Below are 26788 nucleotides of genomic sequence, written 5' to 3'. Positions count from 1 at the left end.
AACTACACACACATCACGCATGAACTCGCAAAGCGGCCGGAACTGCAACGCCATGGGCCATGGCACGGTGTGACGTTGTCATGGACTCACGGTGCCTCATGGGCCTAGCGCTGGGCCTTTATTAATGGTCTTGAACTTCCTTCAACTATTTTGCTGATACGGGTACGGGCATTGCATTTGCACCGTTCTGTCCAGTGCGTTCTCTCTTGCTGTGCACGAAAGAAATTCCATTTCCTAGATTTTCTTTAATAATGCGTCCATTTTGCCTTGTAAACATTACACGGTTCAGCGTGAGAAGAAGGCGTGAATCGGGTGAATAATAAGGAAATAAATTCTTTTAATAGGTTTTCTAAGTACAACAGTGGAATCTGTAACTGTAATATAAACATATCCTGCCTGCCGCTAGAACTGGGACGTACGAAGCTGCATCACCGTGCTTCTGAGTTTTCTGACGAACACTAAAAACAGATGGGGCACCTCAGCCTTTTGCCGAGCTATAGCTAGCTAGCGTGTTGCATAGCGCGGCAGGGGATCCATCGATCGAGGTGTTCGTCGCGAATTTAAATCTTTGCGTGCATGTCTCAGCACCCAACGCGCCGCGGCGCACCCCTCTCTCAACTAATTCTTGAACTGCAACGGCTGTAGAGAAATTTTCGCCACCCTGAAGTGTAGGCGATCATGTTGACATGCTCATCAGAGACACCGTCGCGATCAGGACGCCGGCGAGCGCCACCGCCGCCCTGCCGCTGGCCATCGTCGCCGGTGCGGCGCCGACGTCGCCGTAATCAGGAGGGGAGTTTGACCCGAAGCCGCCGGGAGGGGACATTGAGCCGTAGTCAGGAGGGGTCGTGGATCCACCGTAGATCGGCGTCCCGGTGTCCGGCGTGGTCGGTGTTGGTGTCATCGGGGTGGTCGGCGTCGGCGTCATCGGGGTTGACGGCGGCAGGGTGGTCGGGGACGGCGGGGGCAGCATGTTCTGACCACCACCGCTGCCGTTGCAAAACAAAAAAAAGTTCAGTCGTTGTTGCAAAAAGAAAAAAAGAAAAAAAAGAACACATATTTTCTTTCAAAATTTATTTGAATTGGCACGAAATCGAAATCTTACCTCGAGGCTGAATACTGGCACGACCCTGAACCTGCATGGGTGAAAGACGAGCAGACTCGTCAGGAAGTTGTGACCACATGGATTCAAGTGTTGCTGAGTCGGGACGCTAAGATGAGCTTACTCGGATCGGTGTTGGTGATGGTGGCCGTGCCGCCGAAGTCGCAGCTGGTGGCGACGGGGTTCTTCTGGTAGTAGCTGTTGAAGGCGTAGGAGGCGTGGTCGTGGACGGTGTCCGGGTTGAAGCAGCTCCCGCCGGGCTGGATCGCCGAGCAGTCCGCGCCGTAGCCGCAGGCGTAGTCCAGCGCGACCTGCAGCGCCGTCGGGCTCGCGCTCTGGCTCGCCACGCACCACGATCCTCCACCGCCGCCACCGCCGCCGCCGCCTGCGGTCGCCAGGGATGGGAACGCGGAGGGCGAGCTGCTCATCGGCATCGTGCTCGGGGAGGTGGAGGCGGACATGGGCGTGGTCACCGTGGGGTACGACGGCTTCGCCACGGAGACGGTGGCCAGGCCCCTGCGCGCGCTCGCGCCACGGGCTGACGCATCACCGGCTGCTTCTGCTCCGTGGTGCTCTGCTCCTGTCGCGATCAAGCGAAATTGGTAAGGTTGGAAAAAAAAAACCATATATGTATGGGATGCTTTTACATGTCAAGCCACAAATTTTCATGTGAAAGAAATCCACGCAAAACATTCCTGTTTATCATTTTGTTCAAATACCAAGACATACTAAAATTATTCCATAGAAGATGTTTTCATACTAGAAGTACACCACCGACAAGAACAAATATAAATGGTGCAGCTAACATCAACATCAAATTCAATCATATTCCTATACGGAGCATCGACCTACGCTCGTAGAGTACAAAACGAAGATTGAACAATCAAACAAATATTCCAACAACTCACCACCGCAGAAGGCGAGAAGAAGAACAAGGAGGCCCAAGTAAGCCATGCCGATATCTATTCCAAACAAGGCAGCAGAACGGCCTGACGATCTGACCTGAGCTGACGGCGAAGTGTAAAGTAGGGCCTTGCTTTCCCTGCGGCGATGGCGTATATATACATGACGCGGGAACAGCCGAATCACAGGTTCCTTGGGCAACAGGGAGAGAGAGAGAGGGAATAAGAGGAAACTTGGGAGGGGAGTCCGGGAGCTTTGCAGGAGCACGCAATGAAAAAAATGGCAAAGAAATCCGCCGGGGGAAAGTAAAAGAAGGCTTTGGTCGATCGATCAGGGTGGAGGGAGATCTAGCCGGGGAGGAAAAGCAAACGCAGCTTGGGCGAGAGGAGGGCCGGAGGAGTAGTAGTACTTTGGAGGTGAAAGAATTCTTCATGTCGGCCGCGTTCGTCGACTCGAGCGCAAACCGGAGCCCATCATGATGGCGATGGCCGCATCGGGATCGCAGCGAATATTTGGCTTTGCCGGTTTTTATATGCGTAGGCGGTGTACGAGGTTCAGATAAATATGCGGTGAAAGGGTTTCGATCAGAGCGTAGTTCAGGAAATGGTTGGTGTTTTGCGGTTTTCATAGTTGGTCTTTGTATTTCTTTTTTGTGGTTCTCAAATCGTGGCTTTGGCTTAGGATCCACACCTTAATGATGGAATGATGATTATATTCGAGGCGGTTAATAATTTCTTGAGCAAAAGGTAATTATATAATGTAGGGCTAGATACCATTGTTTTTGTAGGAGTATCAGCTTAATATGAGCTTTCATATTGTTAAATTTCATTGGTCCTGTTAAGTTGGCGCTTTTGTGGACTGCCATCATTTTTTTTCTCCAAAGATACGAGTAACAGGGTTAAAAACCGATTACATGGCCTTTTTCTTTCGAGATGTTAACCAATCACCTCTTGCACAACAGAAAAGGCAGATAGGGTTGAGGTAAATTTTTTTGTGGACTGCCATCATTTTTTTTCTCCAAAGTTGTAGAATTTAGTAATCAAAGACATCAAAGTTAACATCCAATTAATAAAAAACTTTGACATACAAAACAAATATAGCGTAAAGTTGAGAGAAAATTATTCATATGCTAGTTAAAAAAAGAGAGGGGAGAGATAGGGAGTGGATTCTAATCCCTCGAGGGGATATCCCCTCGTATACCTTTTTCTTCCAAATTCGATACAAATAGTTGTGAAAAATTTTGAAAAAAAATTGATAATGTAGAGTATAATGATACCTACTAGTCCACCAAAATTCATGTTCAAATTCGATCTACACATCGAGAAACAAAAAAGACAAATTTAGATATAAACAGTACGCTATTATTCATACGCTGAATTTGTCTTTTTTATATCTCGACGTGTGAGTTGAGTTTGGACTTAAGATTTTGTGAAGTTGTATATATGTGTTGTATGAATTCCAGAATTTTTCAGAACCGTTTAGATGGTTTTTGAGCAAACGAGGGAACATTCTCTGGAGGGATTAGAATAGTTTCCTGGGAGAGATAGGCATGTGTGTCTCTCACGTAAAACAAGCCTTGACTGGTCTTCCTCACTTCAAGAAGATCGTTTTTTTTTTTGGTTGCTAAGATCTACAATATGTTACTAATATTTTGCATTTTAAGTGTCTTTCGTCAGTGATTCCATTATCTATTTGTGTACATGTAAATGGCCCGATTTTTTTTAAAGACTTCAGGATAATTATTTTTATGTTTTTAAGTTGAAATTGCATGATCAGAATTCAGAACGGTGTTGTTGGCGGAGCCAGACAACCTGGGCAGTGGGCAGTGATGACGATGGTGAGGCGGAGAACTTCAACTTTCCACACGATGCGATGCTTTTACTGTAACCATGGAACTTCAACTATACACAAGTAAAAAGTTTGTCACCTGGGGGAAGAGGCTCCTCTCAGTTTTCACTTCTCGGTTATCTCTGCAAGATGCTGTTTTGCTTCCCTTTTTGCCTTTTCGCTGTTCCCGCACAGCCGCAGTCTGCACAAATCATGGCTAAAGCGCTGAGATTAAGCTTTCTGTTTGTCGAGCCTATGCACTTGGGCTGTGTGCCAGTGAACAGAAAGAGATCGAGCTACTCCAGTAGACAGTTGTTAGCTTCACTGTTTCAGTGCTCGGCTTAGTGAAGACCATGGTGGACAAGGCATCTAGCCAAGGAGTACTATCTATCTACACTTCGTCAGTTTGGAATGTTTCTTTCTGGGCTTTAGGGGTGATTGAATTGATGCATGGAAAGCGATGGTATGGCACATATTGGTTTGGTTTATAATAGACGTAAGATAGATTCAATTCGAACTAGCATGGTGGCCCGCGCAGATTGCACGGCTAGCATCATTATATTTTTCTCTCATATAAAAGCATATATCTTTTCTTATTATATTATTATAAAATATATTACAATGACAACATAATTTTAAATTTTGCAATAACTTTTCAAAACTACTAATGTGTAATAACTACTCTAGTCTCCTCTTCTAATATTCCTTATTTTTTAATTCTAAATTTCAGCTATTTCTAAATTGTATTTCTATATGGACTCTGCTTTTTCTTTTTCTCTGATTAATGTGAGAATTTCTAGGCCATGAGAGCGAACGTGGAGGCTCCTTTTTATTCCGAATTTTAGTTGGTTTTAAATTCCAATATGAACTCTATACTCTACTTCTAATATTCCTTATTTTTTAATTCCAAATTTCTATTTTTTTACTTAATTGTATTTCTATATGGACTCTATACTATACTTCTAATATTTCTTATTTTTAATTCCGAATTTCAGTTATTTCCTAATTGTATTTCTATATGGACTCTATACTCTACTTTTAATATTCCTTATTTTTAATTCCGAATTTCAGTTATTTCCTAATTGTATTTCTATATGGACTCTAGTCTCCTCTTCTAATATTCCTTATTTTTTAATTCCGAATTTCAGCTATTTCTAAATTGTATTTCTGTATGGACTCTAGTCTCCTCTTCTAATATTCCTTATTTTTTAATTCCGAATTTCAGCTATTTCTAAATTGTATTTCTATATGGACTCTGCTTTTTATTTTTCTCTGATTAATGTCATCAGAGCAAACGTGGAGGCTCCTTTTTTTTTCTCCAAATTTTAGTTAGTTTTAAATTCCTATATGGACTCTATACTCTACTTCTAATATTTCTTATTTTTTAATTTCGAATTTCTTTTTTTTTCTTAATTGTATTTCTATATGGACTCTATAATCTACTTCTAATATTCCTTATTTTTAATTCAGAATTTCTATTATTTCCTAATTATATTTCTATATGGACTCTATACTCTACTTCTAATATTCCTTATTTTTAATTCCGAATTTCTATTATTTCCTAATTGTATTTCTATATGGACTCTATACTCCTCTTCTAATATTTCCTATTTTTTAATTCCGAATTTCAACTATTTCTAAAGTGTATTTCTATATGGACTCTAGTCTCCTCTTTTAATATTCCTTATTTTTTTAATTCCGAATTTCAGCTATTTCTAAATTGTATTTCTATATGGACTCTGTTTTTTCTTTTTCTCCGATTAATGTGAGAATTTCTAGACCATGAGAGCGAACGTGAAGGCTTTTTTTTTTCTATTCCTTTAATTATATAATAGATTTGGACTGTCAAGTTTTCAGATCCACATCAAAGGCCTCTTATAGTACGGAAGTGTTTTGAAGGCCCAGAATGTTTTGAGAGTTTTTGGGCCCAGATCTAGCCCAACCAGTGGCCCACACGAAACATGATTACCAGGAAGGTTAAGGGCTTTCGGATTGGTATTATTTTAAACCATGGTAAAATCGATAAATATATGGCTACATTTAGTTTGTTACCAATATTAATAATGCATATGAAATTTTGGCAACAACACATATACTTATTCTACCAAAACCTGACATGTTCAAATCACTACCATGGTCAAAAATTTTAGCAAGTTAGCCTCATGGTCTAAGTGGGCATTTTGTAGTTTATATGTACTTCTATATTTTTTTTTCTATACACAGAGATAGTACGAGATTGCTCATTCGCGCATACGTGCGACATCAGCAGGTCGCGCGTGTTTTGCATTTCGTCTGCAGCGTCTCCACTTCGTGCGTGTTCTGGGCCTGCTGACGTGGACTCCCATGCATATATATGCAAGCAAAAGACAAACTTAATTAGTACTTCCTAATCCAAACTAGTATAATTTGACAAAGCATGCACGTATAGCGTATTTTGTAAATTTTCTACGATTAGTACTTCCTAATCCAAACTAGTATAATTTTGAAAGTTTAATTAAACTTTTTAATAGAAGGTTTAATTTTAAATTTGAATTTTTTGAGTAAACTTCAATTCAAATTTTAAAACTTTCAACTTAAATTTTGAAAACTTTCAACTCAAATATTGAAACTTTCAACTCAGATTTGAAAGCTGTAAACTCAAATTTTAAAACTTTCACCTCAAAGTTTAAAAATTTTCAAATGAAAAATTGAAAACTTTCAACTCGAATTTTGAAAACTTTCGACTAAAAAATCAACTTGAATTTAAAAAGCTTTCGACTCAAAAATTTCAACTCAAATTTTAAAAACTTTCAACTCATATTTCAAATACAAATTTAAAATTTTTAACTAAATTATTATGTATTGTTTTTAAAAATAATGGTAATCACTGTCATTTGAAATAAGCACTGTCATTAGCGTTAAGATAATAGCATGAACTTCGGGCAGCCGCACGCGTGACATACGCTTCCCAGCGCGCATGCGCGAACTGGAGCCCCCGAGTTAGTACGTATAAAGTTTGCAGATATAAAATTTGTATGTATAAAGTTGATATATATAAACTTTTATTTGGGCCAAAATCACTCGGGCTGAGAATATCCTAGGAAGCGAGAGTGGGCTGGTTGCGCGTGGGCTCCTGGAAATAGGAAGACCCAGCAAGTTGGGTTATTTCCCTCTCTCCACCCACGCCCTAGCGATTTTTTTAAATTTTGTATTAAAAATATTTAAAAATAATTTTTTATTTTTTTTTGGGTGGGTGGGTGGGGGGGGGGGGGGGGGGAGGGCTGCAAAAGGGCACCGAGGACGGCCTGGTATTTTTTGCAGATCGTCATCCCAGAGGGCGGCAAGGGGGCCGCCTGTAAAAATTCTACTCCTCTTGCACAGTAGAAAATAGCCCTCCCAGATGGCGACAAGGAGGCTACATGCAAAAATGCCAGACCACACTCCCAACCCTTTTGCAGGTGGCCCCTAGAGCCAAAAACTGCCCTCTGGAGGGTAGCAAGGGAGCCGCTTGCAAAATTTCGGCACCCTCGGTGTCCAGTCGTTATGGGAGGGTCAACGGCCTTCTGCCACGTTGGCAAAATTGCCCTCTGGTAGGGCAATTTTTAAAAATCCTCTTCCAAACGGCGATGGGCGACTAGTTTTATAAAATTTTTAAATAGAAAATTATTTCTGCAGATATTTTATTAAACTAGAAAAAAAGCTTATACGTTGCAATGGGTGAAGGCTATTTTAATCTTATTATTGTTGTACGATTTAGCTATGGTGAAATTCACTGTGGGAATTCGCTTGGATATTCTTTTTACAAATCATGACCTGCAATTACGGGTCTGATCGTCTCAAGTTATCATGCAAGTTTTTTTTAAAGATATTTCTTATATGACTCTTGTACTTGTATAAACAAACAAACCGGCTTATGGATGACGTACCAAAGTACTAGCAAAAATATCTTCAATTTTTATAATAATAGAGATAAAATTATGTTGTCGTCATCACAACTATCAAGCACTGTCGCCAGACAATACTCCCTCCGTCCCATAAAAAACAACCTAGTACTGAATGTGACATATCCTAGAATATGTAACATTCAGTTCTAGATTCACTTTTTTTTTTTTGACGAAGGGAGTACTTCACTGCACGAGTATTGATATGGATTCTAATGTAAGCAAATTTGACTAATGTTTTTAGGATTTCAGGTGACTGAAAGTCGTAGGTGGAAGTATAGAGTAGTGCAGATGTGATCTGTTTTTAACAAAATAAATGAAATTTAACCACAATATCAAGGGCTGAAGATAGCAGCAGTGACGTGAGGTGGCGCAGTACGTACCGTGGATTGATTTGACCGTACATCTCACGGTTGTAGGAGAAACATGGGCCGGTGAGTCCAATCGATCGGATCTTTCCCTCCGGCATCTGAGAGGAATATTCCCCTCCGGGTCGTCCTATCCCATACTCGCTCATCAACAAAACACCCATGAAAAAGAGACCGCCATGTCCTATCCACTCAAAACCCACCATCCAAACACACCCTAAGGCAATAATACGTAACAGCGCCGCCACTATGCTGTAACAGTTGTGGGAGACGCCCCACCCGCGTTTATGGCGCATGTACGGGCGCCAAATTTATGAAACGTCAGCCCTCTTCTCCCCCGTACGTTTCATGAACAATGTTGAGCTCATAAAGTGACAAGGATCGTGCTGAAACGGAATTAATCCTGAAGAGGACACAATAACGATGAGTGCAGTCGTGTAGGCTTCAATGACGGAGACTATCAGTTATCAGCCAGCTAGATGCAACGACGAGAGAGCCCAAACTCCCGTGCAATCGCTGACCAGCGCACGCTCGATCTCCGTCAGTCCGTATAGTAGCCACACCCAATCATCCGTTGATCCGTGCACGAAAACGGGGACAGCTGCGCCGTGCTGATTAGTGGATCGCCTTGGTAGTCCGTGGGAGGCTGGGAGCTATCTTCGCTGCCGCACGGTTGTGAAAGGCTGGATGGGTTCGTGCCGCCGCACGGTCAGGCGGCTCACCCATGTTTTGATAAACTTGTGCAAGGACGGTGAAACTAGAGACCGGGACTCGTCCTGCTCCTGCCGCATATGGAGGACAACGGGTGCACGAAATATCCATGAACTATTTCAACCCAAGCATGTAGAGAGTTAGAGACAAGGGATCGAGTAGTATTTGAGAAGAGCTTTCACTGCCATAGTAGTAGAAATTTTCTTTACATATGAGCAAAGGGAAAACAAAGACATCCGTTACTTCCTTCCACGCATATTACAGTAGAGTAACTAATTTTGATATTTTGGTTACAGAGCATGCAAAGTATGCGCATAAACAAAAGGACCGTGGCACGCGGCCACCACCCCTACTTGGCGACCACACCGTCGTTGCCGGCGAGCATCATGTACTTGTCGCGGCGAGTCAGCCCGGTGCACTCGTACCCGAGCGCCTCGCCGAGACGCCGCTGCACCCAGTTCGCCACCTCGGCGCCGGCCCTGCCACCGGCGCGGGTCCACTCCCGCGGCACGGCGCCCAGGAAGTCCACCCGGTACGCGGGCTGCGGGTTGGCGAAGAACACCACGGGGTCCAGCCACTTGTGGCCGCTCGCCGTCGTGCCGTACAGCGTCGTCACCTGCGCGTCCAGCGCCACGGGCTCCATGTCGTCGGCCAGCTCCGCGAACAGCGGGCTGAACCGCAGCAGGTACGGCTCGCGGCAGGTGGTGCCCTCGGGGCAGACCGCGAGGTCGCCGTGCTCCAGCAGCCGCGACATCGTCTCGGCGTCGCGCTCGCGGTCGCGCGTCAGCCGCACCGTCTTGATGGGCGCGATGACCTCGGACAGCCGGCTGAGGCTGTACGTCACGGCCGGCACGGGCTTCTGGAGCGCGGCGGTGAGCATGATCGGGTCGACCAGCGTCCGGTGCGTGCACACGTACAGGACGCCCCTGCGCTTGACGCCGGGCTCCGGGGCGCGGAGGCCCGACGTGCGGTAGCGGACGCCGAAGAGGGCGCCGGCCCCGAAGCTGATCTTGTAGGGGAGCAGGATGCCGATGGAGATGCGGATGACGGAGAGGATGACGCCGAGGGGGAGGAAGAGGAAGAAAGCGAGCGCGGCGGAGGGGGTCGGGAGGAAGGCGAGGCGGCCGTCGTGGAAGATGAGCGGCTTCGGGTACCTGTCCCGCGGCAGCCGCGCGGTCTTGGTGCTCTCCCTGTTCACGACGTAAACTTCCTGCAGAAATCAATCCAACTGTGGTAAGTACTCTGTGTACTACTAGACTACGACTATAGTATACCATCCGTCCCAATTTAAATACAGCTGTGGAATTTTTATCCAACATTTGATCGTTCATCTTATTTAATTTTTTTATGCTTACTATTTTTATTATTATTAGATGATAAAACAAAAATATTACTTTATGCATGATTTTTTTTATTTTCTTCCATAAATTTTTAAAACACGGAACCCACAACTGCACTAAATATTGTATTTCTTTTCTGAGCCTTGTTTAGTTGAGGAAAATTTTTAGATTTGGTTGTCACATCGGATATATGGACACACATTTGAAGTATTAAACTTAGTCTAATAACAAAATAAATTACTACTCTAATTCCGCTAGGAAACTGCGAGACGAATTTATTAAACCTAATTAATCCGTCTTTAGCAAATGTTTACTGTAGCACCACATTGTCAAATCATGGCACAATTAGATTTAAAAGATTCGTCTTGTAATTTATACGCAATTTGTGTAATTGGGTTTTTTTTCTGCATTTAATACTCTATGCATGTGTTAAACATTCGATGCAACAGCGTGAAAATTTTTGTTTTGGAAAGACCGTACTCAGTGACGAAATGTTCTGATGATCACAATTAAAATGAGAGAATATTTTTATTGTGCAAAAGATAAGTTGTGTTGCCTTTAAGCCTAGTATAATTTACTCTCTGAATTCTCCCAACAAACTGAAATTTAATTTTGGCTGTGTTTAGTTCACACCAAAATTGAAAGTTTGGTTGAAATTAGAACGATGTGATGAAAAAGTTAGAAATTTATATGTGTAGAAAAGTTTTAATCTGATGAAAAAGTTGAAAGTTTGAAGAATTATTTTGGAACTAAACACGGCGTTTGTTGACTACTTCTCACAAATACTGTCGCAACCAGTGGCATTCTTAGCTCTGTCGCAAAGACTCTGAAGTGTGTAAATGCATGATGCCATCATCATTTAATGGTGTTCATTTTTTTTGGCAACGTTCTAGCATTGCTATGACTTTTATACAGTTTGATTGATAGGAACACATAATTTACTGTCAAAATTGTCCTTTTCTTTTTCATTCAATACTTTTAAATAAAATTTATGGAAATTAAATAAAAAAAATATATTTAAAACACATCGTTCCACATATATATTTAAATAAAGTTAGGTTACTTTTAAACTTTCAACTTTTACATCATATCGTTCCAATTTCAACCAAACTTACAATTTTGGTGTGAACTAAACACACCCTATATGAAGTAACCTAACTTTTGTAATAGAGAGGAAAGATCCATTAATGGCCCAATTCAATGCTCCTTCTGTACATTTACAACAATAGGTGTCTTTTTCGTAGTACTTTTTTTTTTTCTGGACTTAAATATAAGGCATGCATGTATTTAGAAAGTCAAGGTTTGTACTTTTTTTTACTAACAATTAAATACTCAACATATATGTTTTATGTCATATAAGTGGTATCGATGCATTCGTATCTGAAAGTACTTTCATACACCCTCAGTTAAGTTCCTATCTAATCTCATCATATAAGTTTTTTCATCGAGAAGAAAGACTTAACTTTTGTGTATTTCATTTAATGTTATTATGTGATAAGTAAGGATCAATAAACATGTAGACTCAATTTGCATGCACATATACAATAATACTGCATGTTAAATGAAGGGATCAAAGTTATATAATGATCAATTTGAAAATTTTGATTTTTTTATTATGTGATGATCAATTTGGAACAGAGTGAGTACATAATACTATTGCTTTTGTAGTTATTGATATTATATTAAAAACTGTGCAAAAACCTAACACAACTTATACTGTAATATTTCTCAATGAGAGTAGTACGATATATCACTAGTAAAAAAGGGTTGTTAATTTCCGGATGGCCCAAAACCTATTTTCGCGTGCGGAAGGTTGGCCCGTCTACCCTAAATGATCCGCAAAAATCGCTATATGGCATAGAGAAAGTAGTCTGTAATTTTATACTTATAGTCTAAGGCATTATCCACGTGTATGAGATAAATACTCTGTTTTAAATATTGCTGACTAATATTGTATCAATTTTAATAATGATTAGCATTCAAAATACTAGATTATGATGTGTTGCATTATCATATTTATGTTGCAGTTTATTTAAAAAATATTATCTATTCTAAATATTGGATATGAATTTATTACTATATCCGTCCCAATATAAGTGTTGTTATGAGTTTCCGTGTCCAACATTTGACCGTCCATTTCATTTAAAAATTTTATGAAAAAATTAAAAAGAAGTAGTCACACATAAAGTACTATTCAAGTTTTATCATATAATAACAATAAAAATACTAATCATATATTTTCTTAACCAAGAAGAATGATCAAACGTTGGACACGAAAACTCACAACTGCACTTAGGCTGTGTTCGTCCTTCCTCGTTCCCAGCCGGATACAGTACGCACGGGAAATGGAGCGGTCTATTAGCACGTGATTAATTAAGTATTATCTTCGGTTAATCGGACATTCCAGAGAGTTCCTTCGGGAAAGAAGAAGCCTAGCCTAACATTGAAATAAAAGTGGAGTAACTCGTGTCGTTCAGTTGGATTCCTGGTCGGCTTTGTCCATGGAACGAGTTTCTTTTGACCATTCCCCCCTCTGACTGGGATGTCGTGTGTTAAAGCACAGTCTGGCTCTATAAGTAAGGAAATATCTCTATCCGGTTATCTTGCAAGTTTCCCCGCAAAAAGCTCTCCACGCCTACTCTTATTTATAAAGAGCACTATTCTTCTTTAGTTAGGTAGTTCTCCCCCCTCTATGAGACCGTAAGACGCCTAAAGAGTCCTAATTCCTATCCGGTCTACATTCACTATTCTTCATAGGCACTGCGCTGGGTCGGTAGGTTGCTGTTTTGACTTTTTTCTTCTTGCTCTCGTGCCAAAAGAGAAAGCTGTCCTTCCCTGGAAAATCGAGTTCTTTTTTGTTGCCCTTTTTAATGCGCCGCTTGACCCTGTTTTGAAAATGAGCTTTGCTCTTCTGGGCGCTGGGCGCTCCCGTGGTTCGCGAGAAGGAAAAAGGACTAATCTTCCGTTTTCTTGCTGGCCGAGTTAATAAAAAAGAAATCTCTCATAATTAGGGATGAAGCACCAATGACACACGGATATGCTTTCGCTGCGGTTGACCGAACACTTCGCGACATTAGGATGTCAAAGAAGTGGCTCGGCGAGGGGCTTTATGCTGATTCAAGGCCGAAGGACAAAGCTCTTCCTCTTCGTGCTTGTCCTAAATAATGATATTCACTGAGGTGTGCTGGCTCTGCGAGGCAGATAGAAGCAGGACGAAGAGCAATGACACGATATGCACGTCGTGGTGGAAAAATCTGGGTACGTATATTTCCCGACAAACCGGTTACAATAAGACCGACCAGTTATGTAGATTCGGAATTATCCGTCGCTACGCTGTTCCCAAGGACTAGCAAAATCGAAATAGCGAAATTCTTGGGTCATCTCAATGGGTTCAGAAACCACACGTTTCTCGCACAAAGACTCCAAAATCCATCCCGAGCTTTTTATTCCACCTCTCCTCCCCAATCCTCGATCAAACTACCGAATCTACTCTGAGACTCTCTTCTCTTCATGGTTGGCTGTCAGAAAAGAGTCTCTTTAGTCCCCAACTCTATGGATTTTACTTTTTGGCTGGTAAGAAGATCCGCCCACAATATGTTCATCTCTTGCTTCAAAGACTTGTTCTTCCGAAGGAGAGAAAGGAAGAGTAGTTGTAAGATAACGCCGCCATAAGGGAGGAAAGAAAGCTCAAGCATCATAAGCCGCCCAACCCCCTTCCCCTTTACAGCACTCCTTTCGCGCCTTGTAGCTCTCCTTGGAGAAGGATAAGAAGCAGGAGACGGATAAAATCTTAAGCATGCCGCCAGCGTTCATCCTGAGCCAGGGAATGGACATCCTTGGGGACAGCTGTGTAAGACTGAATTTACCATAAAATTGGATGGAGGAGCAAGAAAACGGATGCGCGTGCTAACGCTTTCGCGCTAGTGTGCTCAATCCGTTGCTTGTTCTCGAGCTAGTCCATCTTTCTATACGAATTTCTTGAAAGAATACTTCCTGTTCTGCCGGAGCTAATCATGCAAAGCTAATGTGAATAGCATCCGGCAACCAATATTCGTCTCTTCCAGTGCTTTGGCACGTGCAGGAAAGCGGGAAAAGAGTTGACCGAGTTATTAAGTCGCATCCAGCAGAGCGAAGCAGCGTTCCATTCTTTTCGGCGGCATCCTTCCGCATTGGCGGCGAGTGGAGTGCCACAATCCCATTCATCATTTTTGATCTACATAACCTCTTGAATTTAAGTAAACTCCGGCCCTCAAAAGTTTTGGTACCTGATCGGCATCAGCGCTGACCTTTGTTACTTTTTATTAGCTGAACACTTGGTTTTTTCTTCTTAAAGAAATCACTCGCCTACGCTTGCTCCCCGGCACGCTACGGCAACACCCCCTGCTTGCTTCTTTCTGTTCGACGCGCTCTGCCACGTAAGATCCTCGAATCCACCACGGCCACTATCTTTTGCCCATTCATAACACAAGCAATCCCCTTCTCTCGGCACGTGTAACTATTCCCTGGGTTAGCCTCCAAACATAAAGGCCATTACTATGAAAGAGCTGCCATTTGTGATACATGAATGAGAAAATATGGATTAAGGCCCTTTCCCTGCATGTGGCTCGTCCGTGATAACTTCTTCGGATTTGCGTGAACTAGCGGACCCTTTTCAAAAATGGATTAATTTGATTTTTTAAGCAACTTTCGCATAGAAACTTTTTGCAAAAAACGCACCGTTTAGCAGTTTGAAAAACGTGCGTGCAGAAAACGATAGAGTGGGGTTGGAAAAGTGGGTGCCGAACACAATCTTACTCCCTCCGTTCCATAAAAAACGAATCTAGAACCAGATGCGACATATTCTAGCACATCTTAGTACTAGGTTGGTTTTTTATTGGACGGAGGGAGTATATTGGAACGGAGGTAGTAGTACTACATTTAGGCAGCTGAAAAATGTGAAAATGGAGTACTTAATTGTTTGAAAGTATATCAGTCGCCATTTTCAAACATCAGACCTTTTCCACCGTACATCAGACCTTAATAGTAGAACTTTCGTCCTTTGTCAGGCACTGTACCAGTACTATCCTAGTATTCATCGGAAATAGAGAGGTAGGAGTAGAGGGATCTCATTTATGAACTTTAATCACTATTGTCGGACGGGCTGACGGGCTCCTTTCGGGATCTATACCATCCGCACATTTTGGACGTCCTACGCACTGCAGTGTTGCACTTGCGCCTCGGCTCTTCTATATATACGTATTGTAGTCCAAACTAAAAACGCCCCATCTATATATGTATTGTACTCGTGGTAGTTATAAAAGGATCGAGCTACTCGTCGTCCTACCCGAAGCCATTACTCGCCACGCACCTTGGCCGTGCAGTTTAGACGAAGATAATTAAGACCCATAAAGACAGGGAGCGGTTCTTTCTACTGATACTAGTAGTAGTTGGAGACTTAGATTTGTACGCTCGCGGCGAAGGTAATTAATCTGCGGGCGTTAATGCAAGGAGGACGTAACGTACTAGCGTGAGAGTGGAGTTGCATTGGCACTACGCCTACTGTAGAAGACCCAGAGAGAGCAGAGCAAAGGCAGCAGGCGAGGTGTGCAAAACTAGCAAATGCCAAAGCAGCGCGAGAGGACGCCTCGCTTTGCCGCGATGCGACGGCCATGTCGCGCGCGCACTCTAGCCGGCCGCCCGGCCACGGAGCACAGCGCCGCACAGGGGGGAAAAACACAAGCTTAAATGTCACCAAACACCGCGTAAATGCGCTTTCAATGGCGCGCGCGCGCGTCTGGGGCGTGTGAAGGATCGAGAGGCCACCACCACCGTGCGGCTGTCTGCCTGCATCTGCATGCATGCGCCTCTCCCGTCCTCCCGTCCAGGCCGTCCATGCCCTGCGCGCCCATGGCAAGTTGGCCACAAATCCAGGCCCTGCGCTGCGCGCCCATGGCAAGTTGGCCACAAATTGGCCAGGTGTCTGTGCATGTTTGTCGAGTTCTTTCTAGGTCCCTGCCTGGGGTAAACTGCCTGAACCAACAGTGAGTCTCATCCATGTGGTAGCAGTACACTGTTCTAGGTGATTCGATCCACATATTGGACGGGTCTCATCTACTGCTGCTAGTACATTTATGCCTACAAGTGGGTGTGGTTGTAGTAGGTTTTATAGCGTGGTGCAACGTGCTAGTCTCTGTAGATCCACCATGCCGTAAAGGCCAAACAGGGTTAACCTGAAGTATGTTTATTATGTCGTGCGTTCTCTTTGTGTAGCGGCTAAGCTAGGGAAGATCTTACGGTTTACGATCAGGCCGTTTGTTTCTGATCCAACGGTTGATTTATCAGATGACCAGCTCCATATATCGGATCAGTTTTTTCTTTCTGTGTGTATGTGCATGTGTATATTAGTTTTGAAGTATTAGCTGTTTACGTATATATATTCTGTACCAGCCCGAAGAGAAGGTGATACTCTGACACAAACCTTTGTCTTTCTTTTTTTGTTTTTTTTCAAAGGGAAGTTATATGTATGTACTCCTAGTATGAAATGGATTTTAAAGCCAAAAACAATTAGAGCTATATAACAGTACTAATGATCTGATCTACAGCGACATGTGTATAGTTAACTAGAGGAAAGCCTATTAAATGATCGTTAAGAACAAAACAACGTACGGACGCACCTTGCCGTATGGGAAGCAGGGGTGGTCGAGCTGGCTGGCGTTCCCGACGACGGCCACGTCAGCCATGGCGTTGTCCGTTCCCAACGCCTCTGCCTGCAGGGCCTTGTGCTTCAGCGCCGGCGCCGCCGATCCTCCTGGCCCACACAGCATCCCGGTGAAGTAGCGGCCGCGACCAACCCTAACAACATGCAGCTCGCCGCCGACCACCACGTCGGCGGCCATGTACTCCTTCAAGAACCACTCCACCATCACCCTCGGCGCGCCCGTCACCACCACCTTCCTCCTCGCCGGCAGCCAGAGGCGGCTGTACACCTGCGCGTTGAGCCCCTCCATGTAGAACTTGGGCAGGACGGCGCGGGCCACGAGGTCCATGTCGCGGGGCCTCAGCCCGAAGAAGGTGACGAACGCCATGACCCTGACGCCGGCGTCGGAGCGCTCGCCCAGGGCCCAGACGAGAGGGAAGGCGCAGAGCAGGAGCAGCGCGCGCAGCAGGCTGCCGCCCTCGCAGGCGACGAGCATGAAGTAGGGGAAGAGCGCCGCGGACCTCATGAGCGCGCCGTCGAAGCCGAACACCACGGCCTTGTCGGCGGCGTCGGGGAAGACGACGGTGCACTTGGCCGCTGGCGAGACGGGCGACGGCGGAGGCGGCTTGGTAGTAGTGGCGGAGGAGCTGCGGCAGTACTGGAACGCATGGCCGCGGAGCTTACGTGCCGCGCGGTAGAAGGTGAAGAGCCAGTGCGCGGCTATCTTGGGGAGGATGGTTGGAAGCACCATCGATCTCACGTAGTACTACACGTCGTCACGCACGTATGTATATGTTGCCTGTGCGAACCTGTATAAGCTAGGGCGCCAGTTTTATATAGTAGTAGCACGTATAGCTGATGCAACTAGAGCTTGTTCACAGTGTTGCTGCAAATGTTGGTGATGATGGAACGATGGAGTTGGCTTGATGACGAGGGAGGGATCGGGAACCAGGAAAGGAAGCTGTGGCATTGGCAGTGGAAGTGGCCGGTAGGGTGGTGCAGGCGGCGAGAGGGGGGGAACGTGTGCATATATAGAGGGGTGGACTGACGCTACGGATCGATGCGTAAGAGAAAGTTTAATAGTATAGCCAACTACTAACTTCAAATCACTTATAGTCAATTTAATAGTTAATTCATACAATAGTTACACACTACAATATTAATATCTGGTCCCACCTGTCTTATACACACTGTGTCTTAGAGTCCGTGCTACAGCTGACTATAAATCTATAGCCCGCTACTCTTTTCTCTTCACTATTATCTCTTTAAAATATATTTATAGCTGACTAATAGTTTATACCTGCTCTAAGGTCGGGAAATGGAAAGGGAGAATTTATGGGGGGTTGGTGGGGCGACGCATTGCATTGCATTGCAGGGAGAGGAGATGATACAGTAGTGGATTTTAGCGGACGAAGTAGGCAGGGCGCGCTCGCGTTTGACCGCGCGGCACCGGGAGCCGGTCGGCTAGAAAGCTCTGCTTGGCTCGGCTCGCGCGCGAAGTCGCGATCTGTGCGCGTTTCTGTGGCGCATTCATGAGGCCCAATGGCCAGTCTTCCGTCCGCCACTTGGTTGAATGCGGTGATCACTCTCATCGGAGGACGGAAACGCCGGGAATATCGATCCGGGTGGGTTTTTCTACTTTTACGAACGGGCAACGGGATGGCGCTAAGATTAATCCTAGTGCACGAGAGCGTTTTTATGAGCTCCTCGACATCGGGAATATGGCCCCGCGCGTATAGGCGTTTGCTGCTCCGTGCGCACCGCGGCAGCCATTGCCATTGAGGTTTTGCATGCATTGCTGCGGTGCTGTGCGAGCCCGTGATGTCCTCCGTTGGTAGGTGATGTAAACAACCAACGGATAGCACAGCTAGCGTTGGTTTTCCAATGTTTCTTCTCTACCTTTCTCTGGATAATGATTGGAATCGGTCGACCGGCCGGGGGAGCAATAATCGGGCGCTCCCCCCCCTCCCCCGCCCCCGCCCGAAAATGCTAATGGACGGGTGATCGCTCCCCCGTCCGCCCAGCGATCACCCGTCCGATCTGCCCCCTCCCCTGATCTGCCCCCTCCCCTATAGTTGATACACTCCTCCCTCCTCTCCCCCTTCCTCCTCCCCTTCTTCTCTTACTATTGTAGTACACCACACAAATTTTTTTTAAAAAATAAAAAGTTAGAAAAATTTATTTATAGAAATACTATATATAAAAAATTTGAATTCAAATTCAAATTTGAATCGGCTATGTAAACTTTTGGCTTATAAACTTTGGGTCTATAAACTTTAGGTGTATAAACTTTAGATGTATAGAACTATTATATATAGAAAATATTTGAATTCAAATTCAAATTTGAATCAGATATAATTCAAATTCAAATTTGAATCGGGTATGTAAACTTTTGACTTATAAACTTTAGGTCTATAAACTTTAGGTGTATAAACTTTAGATGCATAAAAATACTTTATATAGAAAAATTTGAATTCAAATTCAAATTTGAAACAGGTATGTAAACTTTTGACTTATAAACTTTGGGTCTATAAACTTTAGGTGTATAAACTTTATATGTATAGAAATACTATATATAAAAAAATTTTGATTCAAATTCAAATTTGAATCGGATGTATAAACTTTTGACTTATAAATTTTGGATCTCTAAACTTTAGATGTGTAAACTTGAGGTGTATAAATTTTAGGTGCATAAATTTACTAAAATAGGAAAGTAATACGGTGCCAAAAAAGGAAACTAGGTGGAGGGAGGGAGGGAGGGGGAGGGGATTGATCGCTACCCCCATATCCAGGTGATCAATCGCCCATTAGGATCCCCCGCACCCCGCGCGCGGCCGCGCGTGCATGCCGCTGGCCCCACCACAGTCCCTGCCCTCACCTGCAACAAATCACCCACATATTTTTGGAAACTCTCTATAAAGAGAATTTGGTTTATTTATTGTTCCGTAAAAAATGTTTCATCTAGTGCACTCACAATGTTTCACTACGTATGGATCTAATGTTGTAGTGAACTGAAACATTCTATAGCAACAAATCACCCACATATCTTGGAAACCTTTATTAAGGGAATTCGTTTTATTTTTTTTCCACCAAAATTGTTTCACATAGTATACTCATAATATTTCACTATGTATAGATTTAATGTTGCAGTGAACTGAAACATTCTTTCGCTATTTGCTGAAACATTGTTTTTATATAAGGTGAAATAACACCCGATTTAAACGAGTGAAACATTTTTGATCTATTTAGTGAAACAATTCCGATATACCTAGTGGAACATCATGCAACATTTAAAAATAATTCAATAATAAGCTAAATTTCTTTTTCGTCGGAATATATCCATGTGTGGTCTTGTTTTGAAAATTTAATTGCAACGAATTGAATGGTGCAATTGGATCATGATTTGGATAAGTAATCTAAGAGAAAAATCAGTTTAATATAGTTTTGCACGTAAATCGGACGCTCCTCCCATCGAGCGCCCGAGCCGGAGTTGCGTCCACCTTTCCGACTTACAAATATAACAATTTTAGCATTTAAAATTATCCTAAATATAATTTATTCGGACACAGGGGCGGATCCACCCATTAGGTAAGGTGGGTTGACCGACTCAGCTACGACTCATGTCGTCCCACACCCTAAAGACCCCTTTACCCCCTTATAATAATCACGGGCCATCAAAATTAGGTATAATAAGCCGTGAACACCTAACAGATTGAGACCGTTTTGCGAATGGACTATTAATACGATATGTGTTATGTTCAATTGCTTTTATCGAGTGAAAATCTCTGTTCTTCGCTCCATCTATATTTTAAAACTTCGTCCGCCACTGTTCGGACAAATTAAGATAAAAAAGCAAAACCAAAATTAAATACTTTTTAACTTGTTCTGTTTATTAGACAGTTTCTAAATAGATATGTCGTCGATAATCAAAATACAAATAACCTAATAGTTATTGTCATATTTTGAAACCCTGCTCTCATATACCACTCTACCAAAATTCCGTTCACGTTTGTCACCCGATCCCTACTCTCTCTCCCCTGCGTCACTTTTAGCGCTATTCTTGTCCACGTGGCTGTTTTTTCTTTTATATTGGTCCTATCAGATTTGAAAACCCTAGCGAGAAGACATGAATGCCCTTGGTCCCATTTGTAAGGAGTGCACAAGATCATTCGTTCACAAGAGAAGCATATACGCAGATGCTTCATGCTTGTCGCATGGCCCATGCATGCTACCACACAAAATCACAAATGTTTCCAAGAGATAAAAATGATTTATTATCGGTTCTATGAGCAGGGGCGAAGCCAGGATTTATGGTTAGAGGGGTGTGGGCAGAGCGAACAAGTCAGAAGTCAGGGTAAGCAATGCTGACGATAAAACAAGACATCATGTGTTCTGCCATAAAAAAAGCTTGAATTTAGCTTTTTAGTTGTATCATTGGATATTTGACAGTTTGAAACTTGAGACACCATGCTTGACAGCGAGACGCAATAGGAGGACAGAGAGACGTGTGAAGCCGAGCAATGAATACAAGGAGTTGATTTGCGTCGTCTCCCTGTCTCTTTCTTATTAATTAATTTTCTATACCATGTTTATTAATAATGGACTAATTGACATGCTAATGCGCTAGTTAGTACGACAGTGATGGGGTCGGATAGGGGGGGGTGTTGGCCCCCTCCGGCACCCCCTGTAGCTTTGCCCCTGTCTATGAGGAGTGCGATGAGACGAACCCTCAAAATTGTTCTAGGAATGTCAACTGTTGTGGCTGATCCTTGTGCCGGATGTACCCGTCGGCGACGGTCAGTGGGTACTCCTGATACCCCCTTCTCACTTTTGTGCGCCCACAGGTTAAAGCGTAGCCGCCGGTGTGCTTAGTAGGCGAGGGCTCGCCGAAGACGCGGTGGCCACTACTACATAAACACAAATAGGTGCCGGATGGAAACCCCGTATGGGTGCCGGTTTTGGAACCGATACCTTTGAGGTCCCGAAAATGAAGAAACCAACAAAAAGGTGGTTCGATGCATTAGCTCAATTCGAGCAGCTCCCAATCACCCCTGAATCGATCAACATGAACACAATCAAACAATCAACATCCACATCAACAAAAAAAATCCAAGGCAGTATAAATGGGGACGTTGAAGGAGAGAATTCCACTGCCGCTGCCCTTGTGCCACACCGGTCAGATCCGGCCACGCTCGACGTCGTCGTAGTGGGAAGGTGAGGGCCAAGGGAGGTGAGGGAATCCGCTGCCATGTGGAGGCGAGGGGGCCACCGCAGTGGGGAGGTGAGAAGGGCGACGCCGAGGGAAGGTGAGGCGGACGGCGCCGCCACCGTGGGAGCAGCCACCGATGCTGTCCCGCCCGTCGCCGATGCCGCCCTACCGTTACCAACGCCTGTGGGCCCCCTCTCCTCCTCCGGAATTGATGTGACAATCAATTATATGCATACAACTAAGCATGAGAAATATAAAACAATGCCAAATAATAGATCGGATGAATGGAGGATCTTTAAGATATTAAAGTCCAGTGAGTTTTGGAATCCAGTTCGGTCTCTGGAGACAGCACTAACTTCAAATGGACCTAGCGTCTTCATGCCAACTCCGATTTGGGTGATCTTGGACTTCATGGAAAGCTTATCTCACTACCTTTCAAACGCATCTAGTCTCATATCCAAATTCATTCCGAGTCAACGGGAATCGTTAAAACAAGGAAGTGTTATTGCTGAAACCGAACTTGGGCCTTAGGCCTTGTAATAGACTAGATCCATCTCGAAAGTGTCTCCCTCCACCTCCATGAATTAGCACTAAACCCTAGATCAATTTTCCTCTATAAATGTCTATGTACAACCTAAAAAACAATTGGATTTTGTTTAGTTGAATTTTGCCAAGTGCCATTCAGCTTGTGTCTAGTCCTCGCTCGATTAGTCGGTGACTATAGATTCAGAGCCGCCAATAGTTGGTGTGTTGATTTGCCGGGTCGATTAGAACTACCACTTCAATCGCAACTATTCCTTTATGCTTAATTACCTATTCGCAATATTTAGATTGCATCTTATCTTATTCTTGCATTGTTCTCTCGTTTGCATTGCAGGGATCATCAACCGCGCGTCACGGTTGATACAACATTATTTGTGGTGTAGCGATTGCATGGCGTTCTGGACTTGTAGCTGTATCGCAAATGTCATACTCGATTAAAGCGAGAGTTATCCCCTCACTAGAAGATCGGGCCGGGCCACGACGGAGAGCGTCGTCAGGAATGGCTAGTACCTTGGTGGTCAAATCGACGTCCTCCGCATCGGCGTCCACCTTCAACCGCCGGCTGGAGTAAGTGGTTCTGCGATGGACTCGCTGTCAACGGCATCAGGAGCATCACATGCGACGGGAGTTCAGCTGGGCGGAGCGAGCGGCCAGGCCAGGAATGGTGCTCTTTTTTTCTTATAAAGGTAAATTTGTTTCTACCTATATACAAATTATTGTAATGGCACTGGTCGAAATACGTGAATTATAAAGTTATTTTCAAAACCGTCAAATTTATAATAGTATGTATTAGTAACCAATACATTTTTATTCCTAATTTTATTTAAAATAAAATTAGGCAAATATAAGTTTTTAATAAAAGCTGGGACCGATCCAGAACAGCCTAACTAGGTTCATGGTGACCGCAACTTTTCCATTCAATTCGTTGCATATGTGCAATGCACGTGTACTGTTCGTCCCGAAAGAAGAGCACATGCATGCGTATTTGCCCTGCCCTGCTCTAGTATATTAACAACGCCACACTAAGAGCAAGTTTAATAATATAGTGTACTAGCTTCAATTTATTTATAGCCAATTTAATAGTCAATTCATACAATAGTTGTTTACTACCCCTCCATCCTCGCAAAGAAAGTCGTTTTTGACAGCGACACGGTATCTGAAACACAACTTTAACTTCTTGTTTATATAAAAATATTTATTGAAAAGTAATATATGTATATTTTTATGAAAGTATTTTTCAAGGCAAATCTATTCATATAATTTTTATATTTTCAAACTTAACAACTTAGGAGTTATTTATGATTTATATTCCCAATATTTGACTTAAACATTGTCCTAAACGATTTTCTTTACGAGTACGGAGGGAGTATACTGTTAATATATGGTCCCACCTATCATACACATATTACGTCTTAGAGTCCATGTTGCAGCTGGCTATAGATCTATAGTCCGCTGGTTTTCTCTCTCATCGTATATCTTATTAAAATATATTTATAGCTGAGCTAACAGTCTGTTATTGTACCTGCTCTAATCGCAGTATTATGTGTTATGTGTTGGGCGCAACACATGCAAACTTTAGTAGGTAGGCATCATGATTGTTGATGATCGACTAAAATCGATAGATACGATTGGTTTCCTATCTTTCAGAATTCAAGAAAGAGTTTGTTAGAGCAAGTTTAGTAGTATAGTAAATTATTGGCTTTAAATCATCTATAGTTATTTTAATAGCGGATTCAAACAATAGTTATCTATAAACGTATACTACACAAGTTATAGCTGGTCCCACCTGTCATATACACATGTATTTTGAAGTTTGTGCTGCAGCTGGCTATAAATCTGTAACCCGCTGCTTTTCTTCTTCAATTTTATATTCTCGAAATATGTTTATAATTGGTTTATAGTGCTATTGTACCGCTCTTAGTTGATCCATCGGGTGGGAGACTAATTTAAGTCGCTAGTGATCTATTGCTGGGCACGTACATGTGGACCTGATCTGTTTATTGATTAGCAAAAAGAACAGGTAGGCGAGTAGCTAGTGCCAAAGGTGCTGCAGTGATCGCATTCCCATGTACTCGTACTATAGCCTAAGCACGTTCATGATTGTACAGTGTCTTTTTTTCCTCTTGTTTCTCTTGTTGCACAGTGCCACCGCCTCACTGCCTCATCTGGTCCCAAATTAAGTTCCAACCGAACGACAACACAGGCATGCAGAGGAGCGATGCAGATGCAGGTTAATTCCGGATAGTACAGAGCAGCTGCGAGCTCATTTCATCACCAGCCACACGGTGAACGAGTATACGTGTACCACGAGTGAAGTGATGCTCAGACTGGCACCGGCTCTCACAGGTGGTGACTGCCATAGCGCCATGCGTCGTGTAGCTGCTACTAGAACGTTTAACCGGATCAGATCGGAGTTTACTGCGTCGTCCGCGCGGAGGCACGTCCGCCAGTAACCAGACGCTCCCGGCGCAACCGCCCACATGACCGACGCGCGTTCTCCGTGGCGTCGCACATGCGAGACGCGTGTTCCCGGAGGGCGAGGCCGCCTCCGGCCCGCGGCAGCCGGTGGTTTCCATAGCCGCGCGGGCGCCCGCACACCGCGACGAACGGCGGGTAGCTCGTCGTGCGGGCGGAGGTGCGCCGCGGTGCGGCAGTGATGATGGCATTGATTCCGGCCAGTGTGCGTGCAGTGGCGCGGGGGGGCCAGAGCCGGGGGCGCGTCGCGAGTCGCGCGAGCGCGCGGCGGACGGCGACAACGCCACGTCGTGCATATGCGACGGGGTCAATATCGAGCGCCATGGAGCAGAGCAACGTTAACCTTCTCGTAGCGACGTACTCACTCCGTAAAAAAAAAAAAAAGAAAAGCAAACCCCGAGTTTCCGTATCCAATGTTTGCCTGTCCGTCTTATTTAAAAATATTATAAAAAAAATTAAAAAGATAAGTCACACATAAAATATTAATCATATTTTATCATCTAACAACAATAAAAAAATACTAATTTATAAAAAAATATTTTTTTTTACGAAAGAAGTAACTCTGGTTCTGTAGTTCTGGACTCTGGGAACATAGGAGCAGATGATGCGATAGCCATATATATACAGGTTGCGTTTAATAACACTGCCCGTGTGGTCGCTGTACGCACCCCTGTGCTCTACACATTCCCCATCGCTGTGACATCGTACGTGTTGGCAACATCAGACGAGTTGTACCAAACAGCCCCCGAAATATCAGATCCACATGCGTGGACAAAGTAGTGAGTGGATCAATCGACATGATCTTGCTCCCAACACATGCTATACTACAGCTACCAACTTGAGGGCATGATGTATGACGGATCGATCGATGTAGTAGGCCTCTATCAAATTATCAATGGGCCGGACAAGTCATTATCTGGAATCAATGAGACAAGAACGTTGCATATGTTCTCTCTCATATTCATGGTGCGACCAGCGACCTGGTGTATCACTTCGTTGGGGGATCGGAGTGTCCGCCGAGTTTTCGTATATATTACTCACTACCTGGTCTTCAAAACTCCCAAACTGTCGAGACCGGGTTACCGGTCGGGGCGGTAACCGCGGTTACCATGACAAATCGTACGAAACCGTGTAAAATTTATCAACATTTTAAATTATTTTTAAAATTTATTTGAATTTAAAGAGGTTATCGTGGTTTTTCTTTTACCGTGCCTAACCGCACGGTTTTGCAAACCCTATTTCTATGCGACCCAAGAGTGTAGAACATGTTACGAATAATACGGCGAGTCGCTTTTGTTTTTTCTCCCTATATAATATGTTTTTTTCCTCCTCCTTTCTTCCATTTCTAGTGGGAGACTCCACTGCTGGAAAATTCCTCTTTACTCCCGTTTTGCAATCCCTTTCAGTCCCAGGTTACAAATCAGGACCCCGAATCTAGAACCAAAGATAAATTCCTCTTTACTCCCGTTTTGCAATCCCTTTTAGTCCCAGGTTACAAATCAAGACCTCGAATCCAGAACCAAAGATAGTTATTTTTAGTCCCGGATGAAATAATCGGGACTTAAGATAGATCTAACACAAACCGGGACAAAAGATCGGAACGCCACGTGCCTAGCGCTACCATCTTTAGTCTTTTTTTAATTATTTTTTGCTACTTATATTGAATTCAAACCATCCCCACAGATTGAATGAACATACTTAAATTGACATCATA

The 26788-nt window shown here is 43.7% G+C and overlaps 2 protein-coding genes across 3 annotated transcripts; both read right to left on the bottom strand.

Moving 5' to 3' along the window:
• Nucleotides 1-237: 237 nt before the first annotated feature.
• LOC127767507 (PLASMODESMATA CALLOSE-BINDING PROTEIN 3-like) lies at nucleotides 238-2481 on the bottom strand. Of its 2 annotated transcripts, none has more exons than XM_052292872.1 (4): nucleotides 2011-2481; nucleotides 1227-1676; nucleotides 1106-1136; nucleotides 238-989 (listed from the first exon to the last, which is right to left on the bottom strand). In XM_052292872.1, the coding sequence occupies exons 1-4, from the start codon at nucleotides 2054-2056 to the stop codon at nucleotides 677-679; spliced, it is 840 nt and encodes a 279-aa protein (XP_052148832.1). In that variant the 5' UTR covers nucleotides 2057-2481; the 3' UTR covers nucleotides 238-676. The 2 variants fall into 2 exon arrangements, with proteins under 2 accessions (XP_052148832.1, XP_052148823.1); XM_052292863.1 differs by having other exon boundaries at nucleotides 239-989; nucleotides 1227-1682; nucleotides 2011-2480.
• A 6514-nt stretch (nucleotides 2482-8995) lies between these two features.
• LOC127760444 (glycerol-3-phosphate acyltransferase 1) lies at nucleotides 8996-17834 on the bottom strand. Its single transcript, XM_052284708.1, has 2 exons — nucleotides 16825-17834; nucleotides 8996-10041 (listed from the first exon to the last, which is right to left on the bottom strand). The coding sequence occupies exons 1-2, from the start codon at nucleotides 17596-17598 to the stop codon at nucleotides 9181-9183; spliced, it is 1635 nt and encodes a 544-aa protein (XP_052140668.1). The 5' UTR covers nucleotides 17599-17834; the 3' UTR covers nucleotides 8996-9180.
• Between the last annotated feature and the right edge of the window lie 8954 nt (nucleotides 17835-26788).

Source organism: Oryza glaberrima, chromosome 1, assembly GCF_000147395.1.
Source record: "Oryza glaberrima chromosome 1, OglaRS2, whole genome shotgun sequence".
In the NCBI taxonomy this organism is placed as follows: domain Eukaryota; kingdom Viridiplantae; phylum Streptophyta; class Magnoliopsida; order Poales; family Poaceae; genus Oryza; species Oryza glaberrima.
This window is presented reverse-complemented; position numbering and strand designations above follow the sequence as displayed.

Bases quoted from the DNA above. Each gene is read 5' to 3' on its own strand.
- LOC127760444 (XM_052284708.1), bottom strand. From the start codon at position 17,598: ATGGTGCTTCCAACCATCCTCCCCAAGATAGCCGCGCACTGGCTCTTC. The intron at 10,042-16,824 runs GTGCGTCCGTAC...TGATTTCTGCAG, and splicing joins CCTGCTTCCCATACGGCAAG to GAAGTTTACGTCGTGAACAG.
- LOC127767507 (XM_052292863.1), bottom strand. From the start codon at position 2,056: ATGGCTTACTTGGGCCTCCTTGTTCTTCTTCTCGCCTTCTGCGGTG. The intron at 1,137-1,226 runs GTAAGCTCATCT...TCACCCATGCAG, and splicing joins CATCACCAACACCGATCCGA to GTTCAGGGTCGTGCCAGTAT. The intron at 990-1,105 runs GTAAGATTTCGA...TTGCAACGGCAG, and splicing joins TGCCAGTATTCAGCCTCGAG to CGGTGGTGGTCAGAACATGC.